The sequence below is a fragment of the Nestor notabilis genome, unplaced genomic scaffold, assembly GCF_000696875.1.
Source record: "Nestor notabilis isolate BGI_N333 unplaced genomic scaffold, ASM69687v1 scaffold16560, whole genome shotgun sequence".
Classification (NCBI taxonomy): domain Eukaryota; kingdom Metazoa; phylum Chordata; class Aves; order Psittaciformes; family Psittacidae; genus Nestor; species Nestor notabilis.
The window spans coordinates 6,714-18,069 of record NW_009912608.1 but is presented as its reverse complement, the minus strand read 5'-3'; the positions used below and the strand labels follow the sequence as shown (position 1 = coordinate 18,069).

General features: G+C 50.2%; 1 protein-coding gene across 1 annotated transcript; it reads right to left on the bottom strand.

Moving 5' to 3' along the window:
- Nucleotides 1-4,027: 4,027 nt before the first annotated feature.
- Nucleotides 4,028-10,453, bottom strand: GPR137C (G protein-coupled receptor 137C; the record flags this gene model as incomplete). Its single annotated transcript, XM_010020353.1, has 6 exons — nt 4,028-4,199; nt 4,945-5,060; nt 5,181-5,303; nt 5,869-6,018; nt 9,410-9,638; nt 10,410-10,453. Coding segments are annotated over 6 exons (834 nt in total), but the record flags the coding sequence as incomplete, so codon positions are not given.
- Nucleotides 10,454-11,356: the final 903 nt, after the last annotated feature.

Here is an 11,356-nt window from a genome sequence, read left to right as displayed (position 1 = left end):
CAATTGCTTCCCTGCTGAAGGGGAGACAAACCAAGCCGCAGCATTCTGGAGGAGCCCTGCTACTCACCATTAGCCCCACCGCGTGCCTCCATCATGGCTAGAACCCTGTGGGAGCAGCAGTGCTGGGGCCATGCACCTTGTAAGGCTTTGGATTCTTGTGGGAAGGAGGGATGAGGCAAGTGCCTGCCCTGCTACAGGGAACCAAAGATGTGGCAGGAAACAGGGTTTTGTTATGAGCCCCACAAAGCTGCTCTGTTGCCAGCCAATGCCTGAAGGCAGCCCCTCTCCTCATTTAGGGCAAGGGGAGACAACTCTGCCTGTGAGGCTGCAGCCAGGAGCTATGTTACAGCCCCAGTCCTGCAACAAGGGCTGGGACCCATCCACCTTCCAGCTCTTCCCAGCTTCTTACAGCAGGCTTGTCCTCTTTCCAGCTCTGCTCCTCTGGTGCTAGTAGCCAGGCAAGGCTAAAAAGGGAAAGGATATCCCACCAGGCGCTCTGCTCCTCTGAGGTAGCACAGAGCTGCTCCATGGCTGAGGCGAAGCTGGATTTTGGCACTCCAAAGACAAGCAGCTGGGGCAGTAGGACAGAGAGCTGCAGGGTGGGACAGCCTGGCCGCCTGGCCTTGCTGCCAGCAGGTCCCACAGGGAGAGCACAGCCCCGATTACACCATCTGGCTGCACAACAGGGGCAAAAGCCAGGTTCACACAGCCAGAGACCAGACACCCCCAGCCTGGCCCCATCCAGCAAGGGGGGGCAGTAGTCCCCACTGCTGCTCTGCACCCCAAGCCTCCCAAACACACTGTGGGACCATGCAGGGAGATGCAGCGTGTTCTCCAGCTGAGCCCCTGCTATTTGTGGTTAGCTCAAGGCCACACAGATAAACCTGTGCAAGGAAATCAAGGAAGCAGCAAGGTATGGAGCAGGGGTTTACACCTCAGGGCAGCAGAGGACCAGTCCAGAAAACCATCATAGAATGAAGCACCCCATAAGGGCAGGGGGGAAGAAGTGCAGTTCTGCCCTTAGCAGCCCCAGAAAAACACAGCCACAAAGGGGAGCTGCAGTCCCCCCCAGAACCATCTCTGGGTGCTGTGCACCCAACCAGTTCCCCAGCCAGAGAAGGGCTTGCAGGGATGCTGTAGTCACACTGGAGCAAAGCCTGTGCTAGCCAGGACCGAGCTATGCTGCATCCCACTGAGCCCATCAAGCAGCAGCTTTACTGAGTCTTGGCCATGTCCTTTTTTACCATGTCTCAGCAGCACAGGCAGTGGGCTGGGGGGTCCTGTGCTGGCATGGCCAACAAGGTCCCAGCCAGGCCGAGGGGGACAGCAGGGCCACAGCAAGCGCTAAATGCAGGCAGGGCTCTGGCACCCCAGCACAGTCTTCTTTTTATTTCAACTTAGTAGTGCTTGGTTACAGTTTAGTGAAGAACAAATAGGTACATTCATTGGCCACAGCTTCCTGTGGCAGCCAGCTGCTGCCTGACTGCAAAGCCAAAACACTGTTAAACCATACCAAAAAAAAAAAAAAATAAAGAAAAAAGAAAAAAGAAAAAAAAGGAAAAAAAATAAAAGAGTTTAATGAAAGGCAACTATGCATTAAAAAAGTCATTGAACTTCTCAGCTATAAATTACTTCAGTAAAACACAGGACTGGCCCCAGAAGGAGCAGTCAGAGTTTTGAAATTAACGGCCATCCGTACAAATGAGTAAAACCAAACCACTTTGCCAGTCACTCACGAGTACATTAGCAACGCGACTCACTGCCCCGACCTGCCCTCCTTATGCCAGGAAGATCGTAGTGTTGTTGTGTGCTTCAGTGCAATATGAACAATGAGCCTGTAGCCCTTTAATTTTTATTTTAATTTTTTTTTTGCACTACACTCCTTTCCCTCCAAGGAAAAACTTAAAGTGCTCCTAGTGCTTTGGAATTTAAGCAAAAACTGGGGCCACTAGCGTCACTTACTGTCTTTGGTGACTTACGGGAGAAGAAAGAAGGGCAATGCACCAAGTCCAGGTCCTTCATCAGCTCTGCCATAAGTCAAGCAGTGATTGAGAGGGAGCAGTCTGTTTGGAGGCAAGGGGACAGGTCCCTCAAGCTACATACAGTGGAGCAGCCAGGAGAACCACAGCTGGTCCAAACACTAGAGCAAGAGGGAGATGCTGGAAGTTGTCACCTCAGATTCTTCTTCAGAAAGAAGCAGTGCCTGCCCTTTTATGTGGGCCAGCAAGAGCGAGGCAGGTCAGCAGGGAGAGGCCCATCAGCCAGCACAGACCACACAGAGGGACAGGTGACATCTACCTGGGTACAAGCAAGGTGGGTGATCAGTGACCAGGCACTACTAGCAAGCACAGGGCAGGTGAGAAGCGAGGGGAGGCAGGGGCTGCCCTGGTGCTTGGGGTTTCTCTCACTCACAGCTGCAGACAGAGGCTGCCACGGGATTCCTCCAGCAGCAAACCCCAGTGCCTCACAGCTAGCACCACTCCACTCCATGCACAGCCAAGTCCTTCACCCAGCCAGTTCCTCCATGTCAGACTGGGGTTTGAAGAGCAGGAGCAGCTTTAGGTAGGTTAAAAGCAGTTCCAGTTTGGGTTGTCACTAGAGGCCAGAGCAGCTGCCCTCCCTGGGCCAGAGCCTCCATCTGAGTGTGACCAAAGCAGTTTTGCTCATCCCTACACCAGGCTCAGGGACAGGCCAGGAATAACATTAATAACATCAAGCCTCATCTCCAAGAGCCTGATGGAGCTAGAATCCAGGTCAAACTTTGGCTATTTTGGTTAGAGAGACAGAGAATCCTCCACCCAGACTGACCCAGCACACTCCAACCCTCTGCACACCACTAAGCACTGCTGACATAGCTACTGCAGCAGTGGGAGGACTCAAGGCCCCATAGAGGAGAAAGCAGAGAGCTCTGGGATCAGAGCTCTGCAGCATCTGCCACTTCCCTCTGCAAGCCTACAGACACCTCCTGCACCTCCCGGGGACCTCACCAGTTCACATTCACTTCAGGTTAAAACTCCTGGTGAAACACAATTTAATACTGAGGGGGAGGAAAAGGGGAGCCCCACTGTGGGTGGAGAGGAGGGGGAGCAAAACTGCTCCCACCATCCAGCAGTTCAAGCAGCCCTGGTTTTACACGTGCTTTGGGCCACACATTCCTGCACACACACTCTTGCTGAGCCAGCTCTAAGCTTTCCCTGAGGGCAGCAGCCTACAAAGTTTTGCCCCCTCACTTGACAGCAGCTACTGTCTGAGCCAGCCCTCTTCCTTTGCCATAAGCTAGTGGGTTGATTAACAACATGGTGATCATAATGCCACTAGGAACACTTGACCTCATCCTCACAGGCCTCTGCTAGGATGTGCTTCGAGCTCAGCTTTGAATCCACAGTCCTAGGTAGGACAGTTCAGCAACCAGGTGAAACTAGGACCAGCAGTGGGAGGCAAAACCCCACTACGCCTGGTCACACCAGCCCTGCCAGGTGTGAATATGGCACAGTATGCTTCAACACTCACCGCAGGAGGCCCTGCCCACAGCATGCTCAGTAAACAGAGCTTCATGCTCCCAAGTGAGTCAGGATGCAGAGTACTTCACAGAACACGTCTTTGCAGGAAGACAGTGCCTCTCCCAGCTATGGATGTGCAATTAAAAGAGTAACTAGAACAGTCTCAGACCAAGCAAAGTCTGAGCAAGATTCGTTCCTTCCAAGTGTGCAGATAAAAGTGCAAATATGCATTTGATGTTTCTTTTCTAGTGAGGAAGCTCTGGTGCATTTAGCTGCCAACATCTTGAAGACCAGACCAAGAAAAAGCTTCCAGAAGGTTCAGCTTCACTTTGCTACATGGTACCTTAAAGTCACAGTTCTCTTGCTTACTGCCTGCAGCCATAGGCTCAGTCCTGCTCACAGCTGCAGCAGGTAGTGGAATGTTTGTGTCGATGAGTTAGATGCTTCAGGAAGAAGGAAAGAGAAAACCAGGTTACAATCCTATACATGAATGCCACTTCTGGGAAGAGAGGGACCTTGCAGCCTCTTCAGTTCTGTGGTGCAGGGTATGGGCTATGGTGATTATTCATCTCCGAGCTGCCTGCAGCAATGAGCAAGGGGGCACTGTCTGTAGCAGTCACGCTGAGCTGGGGACCCACCATGTAGCTGTCATTCCCAGCCAGGGACCCATAGCAGCCCGAGCACTGAGGGGTGGCCAAGCTGGGAAGAGAGACAGAAAAACCAGACATGGACTCTTAGAGGTGAGTTATTTGACTGTGGTAGTCTCAGCTGCTAGGAAAGATTGCTGCTCCCAGCATGGAGCAGGGTATCCAAGTCTGCAGAATCAGGCTATGCCATGCAGGTCAGGTACCTGTTGCATCAAAGCCAGTTCCAAAAGCAATACCAGCCCTACAATACTGGTTAAGAGGAGCCAGAACCTCTGAACCCCTCACTAAACCCCCGCACAGATGGAGTTCAGGGTCCTAAGCAGCAAGTGGAGGGCAGGGCTGTCAGCCTTCCCCCAAGAGTTTTGCTGTGGATACCTGACCATTCTACCTCACACCAGGTGTTCCTGCAGCGCTTTGTCCCACTTGGCTTCCAGAGACCATGTCCCTCCCAGCACTTCACTACCTTTCACTTCCCAGTGGAGAAACTCCTCTGCAGGTCCTTTAAGAGCCCTCTGCCCCACAGCTGAGGAAGGATCCTAGCAAGACCAGCCCTCCTGGCTGTTGCTACTGCATATTTCTACCTGTGAGCATCCACTGCAATACCCACCTCTCAGAGCTGGTTGCTTCTATTAAAGCTGGCTGCTTGTGGGCTGCAGAAGGGAACAAAAGCTCACTTGGAAAACTTCTTGCTCTATCCACCTCACCTAGGCTGCTTATTTTACCAAGTTCTTTTCCTAAGAGCAGAAGCCAACCCCTCTGTTGCTTCCACATGGAGCAGCAAACAGCACAACGCTTACCCTCCTTCTCTGGCCCCAAGCCGCGACAAGTCATCATCGCTGTCGTAGCGCCTCGGATTGTCAAAGAAGTAGGCTCTGGAGCTGTAACTGTGACTATTGACCATCCCCGCTGGAGTCTGTTGAAGACAAAGGATTTAGGCCAGAAGCAAGATGTTTCTGACAGTCTACCTAAAGGCCAGCCCCACAGCCCAGGTGCACTGAGGCTCCTCAAACTACAGCAGCTTGCTCAGGCTTACCAAGTTCTGACTGAATCTCTGAGCCCGGAAGAACAGCACCACAAATGTTGTTGGCACCAGCTCCCAGAGGAAGAGGACCACTCCAAACACCACATACTCTTCACTGCTCACTTCCACGTGCACCTGTGAATGGAAGTTAGACATCTCTCTATAATCGTAGCCATCAGCAGAGCTACATAGCTCCCACAGCTGGACACAGCACACAGCTGAGAAGTAGGGATACAGAGAAACACTTATGAGGGCAGGAGTCCCTAGGCTGGAATAGTGATCCTTACTTGACTGATGCTACTGGTTTTAGTGAGATAGTGCTCTTCAGTGTGCTAGCACAGCACTGTTAGCTCTTCCCCAGACCAGTGACTCCCATGCATACAGCCATGCCTGATTAAGCATTACTTTTCTGCTCTAGTTGACTTGTTCCTCCTCTCCCCCAAAAGAAGAGTTGGCAGGCTAAAATTGAAGAGCTCAATAGAGAATCCACCCTGAAGAAGTAGCCAGATAGAGGAAGACGGAGGTTTGCTCTGGTGCAGAGAGCAAGCAGGGCTTCAGATGAGCTGGCTTTCTGCCTTCAGGAGATGCAGCTAATTAGAGACCCAAAGAGCCCCATTTTCACCTACACATGCCCTCACAGGATGGTGGAGTAACTGCCTTTTCCTTTACTAGCTTTGGATTGGGGGTCATGGACACTTACCTTGTCTGAAAGGTTGTCCCAGCCATAGTTAAAAGGACCAGGAACATTGTCTGGAGATATGGCCACAGCTACCAAGTTATAGCAAGCCCTTGAGGAATACAGAAGAGCAACTACAGATCCCACAAGAATAGCCTGGCAGACAGATGTTCCCTAGAACAGGAAGGGGAAAAAAAAAATATCCAGTTTTAATACAGACCTTCCTACAGAGCTGCAATTTCCTCCCTTCTCTCCTTAAAAGCACAAGAAGCTGTGCAGGCAAGAATGACCTAGAATATTTGTACATTGCTGCTAAAATATTCAGAGCTGGTTAAGAGCTTTCTTGTGTTATGAGTTCATGGCAATAGCAGAGCTACATAGCCAGTGTCAACTAGGAGCAGGGAAGACTTGAGGCACAGGAGTGTCACCATCAGCTTCAAACTGGTGGTCCAGAGAGATGCTATCCTACACACTATGATAGTCTCCAGAAGGCCAACCAACAACCATTAAGAAAATCAAGCTGCTGCTTCTAGACCCCAGTCAGATTCTACAGCAGCAATGTCTATCTGGCTTATTCACTCCACAGCAGTTCAGTACCCATACATTCCTAGACAAACATTGCATTCAAAGAAGCCCAAATGTTTGGGGCAGGCAACTCTGAGAACAGGCAGAAGAACCCAGCACCTGAATCCCAGCATAGTTGTGCGACAAGCCATGCTTTGCTGCACACAGAACAGTGTGTAAAGGGTAGCTAGCTGTCCTGTGCCAGTGAGAGGTTTCCTCCACACCATTTCAGATGCAGGGTTCTTGGAGGATAGCTGAAGAGCAACCTGAATGTCACAGTATCTACCTTTCCTTGACAGCTAGCCATGGGAGAGGAAGCCACTTCATCTGCAAGTACCTCAATTTCTTCACTAAATACATCCTTGAAGCCTTTTAATAACCTACTAGTAGCCACCAAGTCAGTAAGCAGGCAAACACTTTGCAACAGCTGACTCACCTTTGTACTTAAGCAGACAATTTTCTCAGGCAGCTCATCTCATCGACCTGCTCCACATCCAAGCTATGGGAGCTCTATTTTCCTAGCTTTAGAGCACTCACTCAAGGCAGGGTCTTGGGAGAGTCAGCATGGAAGTGCTGCTAACAGACAAGTCCCTGTGACACCATCAAAGCACAAGAACACAGCCTGGTCTGGCACCATTAGCTGAGCCCTTGGTGTTCAGGCCAGCAGAATAAGAGGCAAAAGGCTAGTCTCCACCTCACAAGGACCACAGTATAGAATCCAGCTGCTCCTACTCAAGTGAGAAACAGCTTCCACCTTCTACCTTTAGTGGTGGAAGCAGCAGCCTCACCAGGCCCCTCCAGCCTTCATGTATTGCTTTGAGTCAGCAGGTTCACAGCTGGAGTTCAGGAGGAAGGACAACCTTTTCAGGCATTTGTGTAACCCTTCCGCTCATCCCCACCCTATTTTTGCAGCTCCTCCACAACAAAAGTCAGGGGATGCCTCTGAGGCAGGGAAGGGAGACAGCATTTAAACGTAAGAGACCTCTACCAGACAGTCGGGTTGGGTATTCAACAGGAGAGCAGGCTTCTCTAGAGCACGTTGTACAAGAGCACAGCCCGCAGGCAGCCTCAGGCACTTAAATAGAGGAAGTTGCTGCATTCATAATCTACTGCTGGGTGAACCTGGTAAGTGTCCATTGCTACTACAGCTGGACACCTGTCCCATACAAGAAGGGATATGAGCAGGTTCTCAGCTTAGTCATGACTCCTGTCTCACTTCAGATCACCTGGCTGCAATCTGCAGAGAGCTGTCAGGAGAGCCAGCTAGGAAGCCCATCTCAGCCACCTTACGGCCCACACATCTGGAGTCCGGGCAGCCACCAGTACTCTGCTGCTTAAGAGGCCCAGACTTACATCTTATGAAGACAGGCTGAGAAAGTTGGGGTTGTTAAGCCTGGAAAAGAGAAGGCTGCGTGGAGACCTCATAGCAGCCTTCCAGTATCTGAAGGGGGCCTATAAGGATGTTGGGGAGGGACTCTTCATTAGGGACTGTAGGGGTAGGACAAGGGGTAATGGGTTTAAACTTAAACAGGGGAAGTTTAGATTAGATATAAGGACGAAGTTCTTTACAGTGAGGGTGCTGAGGCACTGGAATAAGTTGCCCAAGGAAGCTGTGAATGCTCCAACCCTGGCAGTGTTCAAGGCCAGGTTGGACAGAGCCTTGGGCGACAGTTTAGTGTGTCATGTCCCTGCTCGTGGCAGGGGGGTTGGAACTAGATGATCTTAAGGTCCTTTCCAACCCTAACTAGTCTATGATTCTATGACTTCTACAGAAAGCCTTGGTTCAACCCTGAGAGCACAGCTGTCTGCCCTCTCATGAAGAGGAGGGCAATGGACTGCAGCACTTTGAGTGGCCATTACTAAGGAGCAAGGAGATGCCTCCAGCCAATGCAAGGCAAGTGTCTGGATCCAGAATGTCTCTGTAACAGTGTCTGTGAGGCAGCTTGTACCCTCTTCTTCCTGAGGCAGAACACAGCTGTCCAACAGGCATGACAGTGCTTTAAGCCCCTATTCATTCATGACTGAGGGCACACTGGAAATAAGGTCTCTGCAGGAGGCCAGAGCCCTACCTTCTGACACCTGGAGAGAGGGGATTCAGAGCATAGAGGCTGAGGAGCTGTACTACTGGGGAAAGACAGTAGGTCAGAAGCACTAGAGGCAGGCAGCTGGCTTTCCTGAGCCTGACTATGCTCAGCTGCTCAATTTCTTTCTACAGATGTTTCCAGGCTCACCAGGAGACTGTTGTCTGCCCTTCTCAACAGGCCAGATCCCTACCCTGGAATCACTGTCTTTGATAGGAACAATATGGCCTCCCAGAGAAAGAGGATGCAGCTCAACTTCACACTTAATTGCAGCCTACTGCCACACTAAGGCTGCTGGTGGCTTATCTACCCTCCTACCCGCTTGAGAAGAGCTGTGCATGTTCAGACCCCCACCTGTCTTTAAGCAGGACCTACAGCAACTTCTCCTCCCTTCCTAAGATGCTCATCTCACACAGGACAGGGTAGCACTGCCCCCGGCTCAAGCAACCAGGCAGCTAAAGCTTGACTGCTGGGGGATCCCCTTTGCAGAGAATTGTCATGCATCTGCCAGATATAACATGCTGCAGACCTTCCTGGCCTTGGTGACAATACACTGCAGAAACTGCACCTGCTACTCTTTGAGAACCCTCTCTTCCAGTCAAACCCTGAATTAAGACTTCTAAACCTGAAAAACATAAACAGCTAGGTCTTCTGTCACACCAGCAAAGCTGTGGACAGTGTATTCATCCAAGACATGCAGCATACTTCATTCCTACAGCAGAAGCATGCACTTTCTGTGGGAGGGAGGAGGGGAGGAGTCCAAGAGCCACCACCTCCAAGCTGGAAGGAGAATTCGTGTAAGAGTAGCTCAGGTGCCATGAGGCCAGCATTGCTCTGAGTAAGCACACACAGATGCAGTTGAGGATCAGCTGATGACTGTGCAGTTCAAGTGTAGTTTACAAGTGTAGGCATTTACCTACCTTAGACTCGAGGTAGACATTTGCTGAAGACATTTTTCCTAGTTTGCACATGCAGCAAGCCAGCGAGATGGCACAGAAGATGAAGAGGCTGTCGTTGACTAGGGCACGGGCAAGGACTATCCACCTCAGCCGGTTCTCCGGGACCTCACCATGGATTAACATTGCACAAGTTAAGTTCACAACCAAGAAGAGGAGGCTGGTAAATATGGAGCCCAGATACAACAGGACCCTGGAGATGGTGGAGGCAGGGGAAAAAAAAAAATAAAATGGAGTTTGAGTCAGACAATTCTGGACTCATTCTGCACCACCCTCCTTGTCTCATCAGGCAAGAGAGCCTCCCAGCATGCCCAGTGCTCTACTCGCTGTGAGGATCAGACATTCCAGCAAGTTTCAGTGGTTGTACTGACAGCCACTTTGCAGAGTATTTGAGCTGCTCTCATAATGCATGAGCACCGTAAGTAGTCATGAGTTACAAGACTCATCTTCTGACAGTCAGGTTCTTATCTTGCAGATTTTAAGTGTAGCTCTAGCTCTGCATTAACTCCAGTCAATAAGCTGTGAGTCATCACAACCACTGCAATTTCTTTATTGAAAGCCATTGGAGCTCACATTTTCCATTGTGGGTTTCCCTGGAAATGGCCAAGAAACACCTAGGCTGCACAAGCACAGGTGTCACCTATTGCTCAGGCCTTATCCTGCCAATGTTTTCTGGGGTGGGACAGCTCAGAGTGACCTTAAGAGTTCATTTAGTTTGCTAGCAGTACCAGTGCTGGGACACTGATGGCATGTATGGAGGCATGGAGCATATGCTTAGCTTCTGTGGTACCCTTGAAGCTCCCAGCCCTGCTGCAAGGCACACCACTAATCCTTTGACAGAGCACAGCAAAGTTTGGCATTAGCTCTCCTTGGTCTTTGGGGTCTGAGGCTCCCATTCCTGGCACTGCAGCATGAGTTCACCTTAAGCCAGCTTTAAAGGTAATGTTAGAAAAGTATCACTTACTTGTACTTGTTGAATTCAGCTGCACATTTCACTTTGAATATGACCTAGGGGAAAGATTTGCACAGAATTACTCCATGTGACCTGCAGTTCTCCTTTAAACTTAGTAGACACATACAACAGGGGAGCCAGCATCCAGCTGGACATTTTGAAAGACTGTAGATTATGTGCTAGCACCAAGTCTTGCACTGGGCACACTTGCACAAAAGCCTGGTAGTCTTTTTCTTGCAAGAGCTAAGCCCAGATGTAGGTGTCCAACAGGCATAAACATTTAATACCCTACATGTGACAAGGACTTTAACACCACTCCTAAGGACTTCAAAAAAAGCAGGGAGTTTAGCATTCAGTAGTCACCAGGATCATTCAAAAAGACATCTACTTTGCCCAGTGTTCTGTGCTGCGTATTTTAGGACCTCTGCCATGCTCAATTCCCATGTTAGAGATGGCCTCTTCAGCTGCTGCACTTTAAACAAGACAAATAGCTCATCTAAAATACCCCTTTGGTATTGGATTATGACTTGCAGGCTCTAACAAGCATTTGGAGCTCACAGCTTCTCCACCCTTAAGAGGTCTATAGGCCACATACACTTGAAAAAGTAACTCTCAGATCATAGGAAGTCCTCCAGAGGTGGAAGGCCCAGCCTGCCAAAGTTGCACAGCACACTTGGCAGACAAGTGTTCTAGATGATAGCTATTTGCAGACTCTTACTCTCCAAAGCAACACTCACTCTGTCCAAGAGTGGATCCGGGTTCTGCAAATCTCCTCACCACACAAGGTATCAGGAGAGTCAAGCTGAAAGTTGCACAAGAAGGATCAGTGCTTCAAAGCAAAAGTTCTCTGGCCTCTTCTTAGGCTAAAGGGGCATGAACCCATGTCTGCACCCCCAGCTATTTGTGTGGGGCAGGCTGGAGACTGATCAGATCATACTCAGGCAGCCCTACAGCACTCT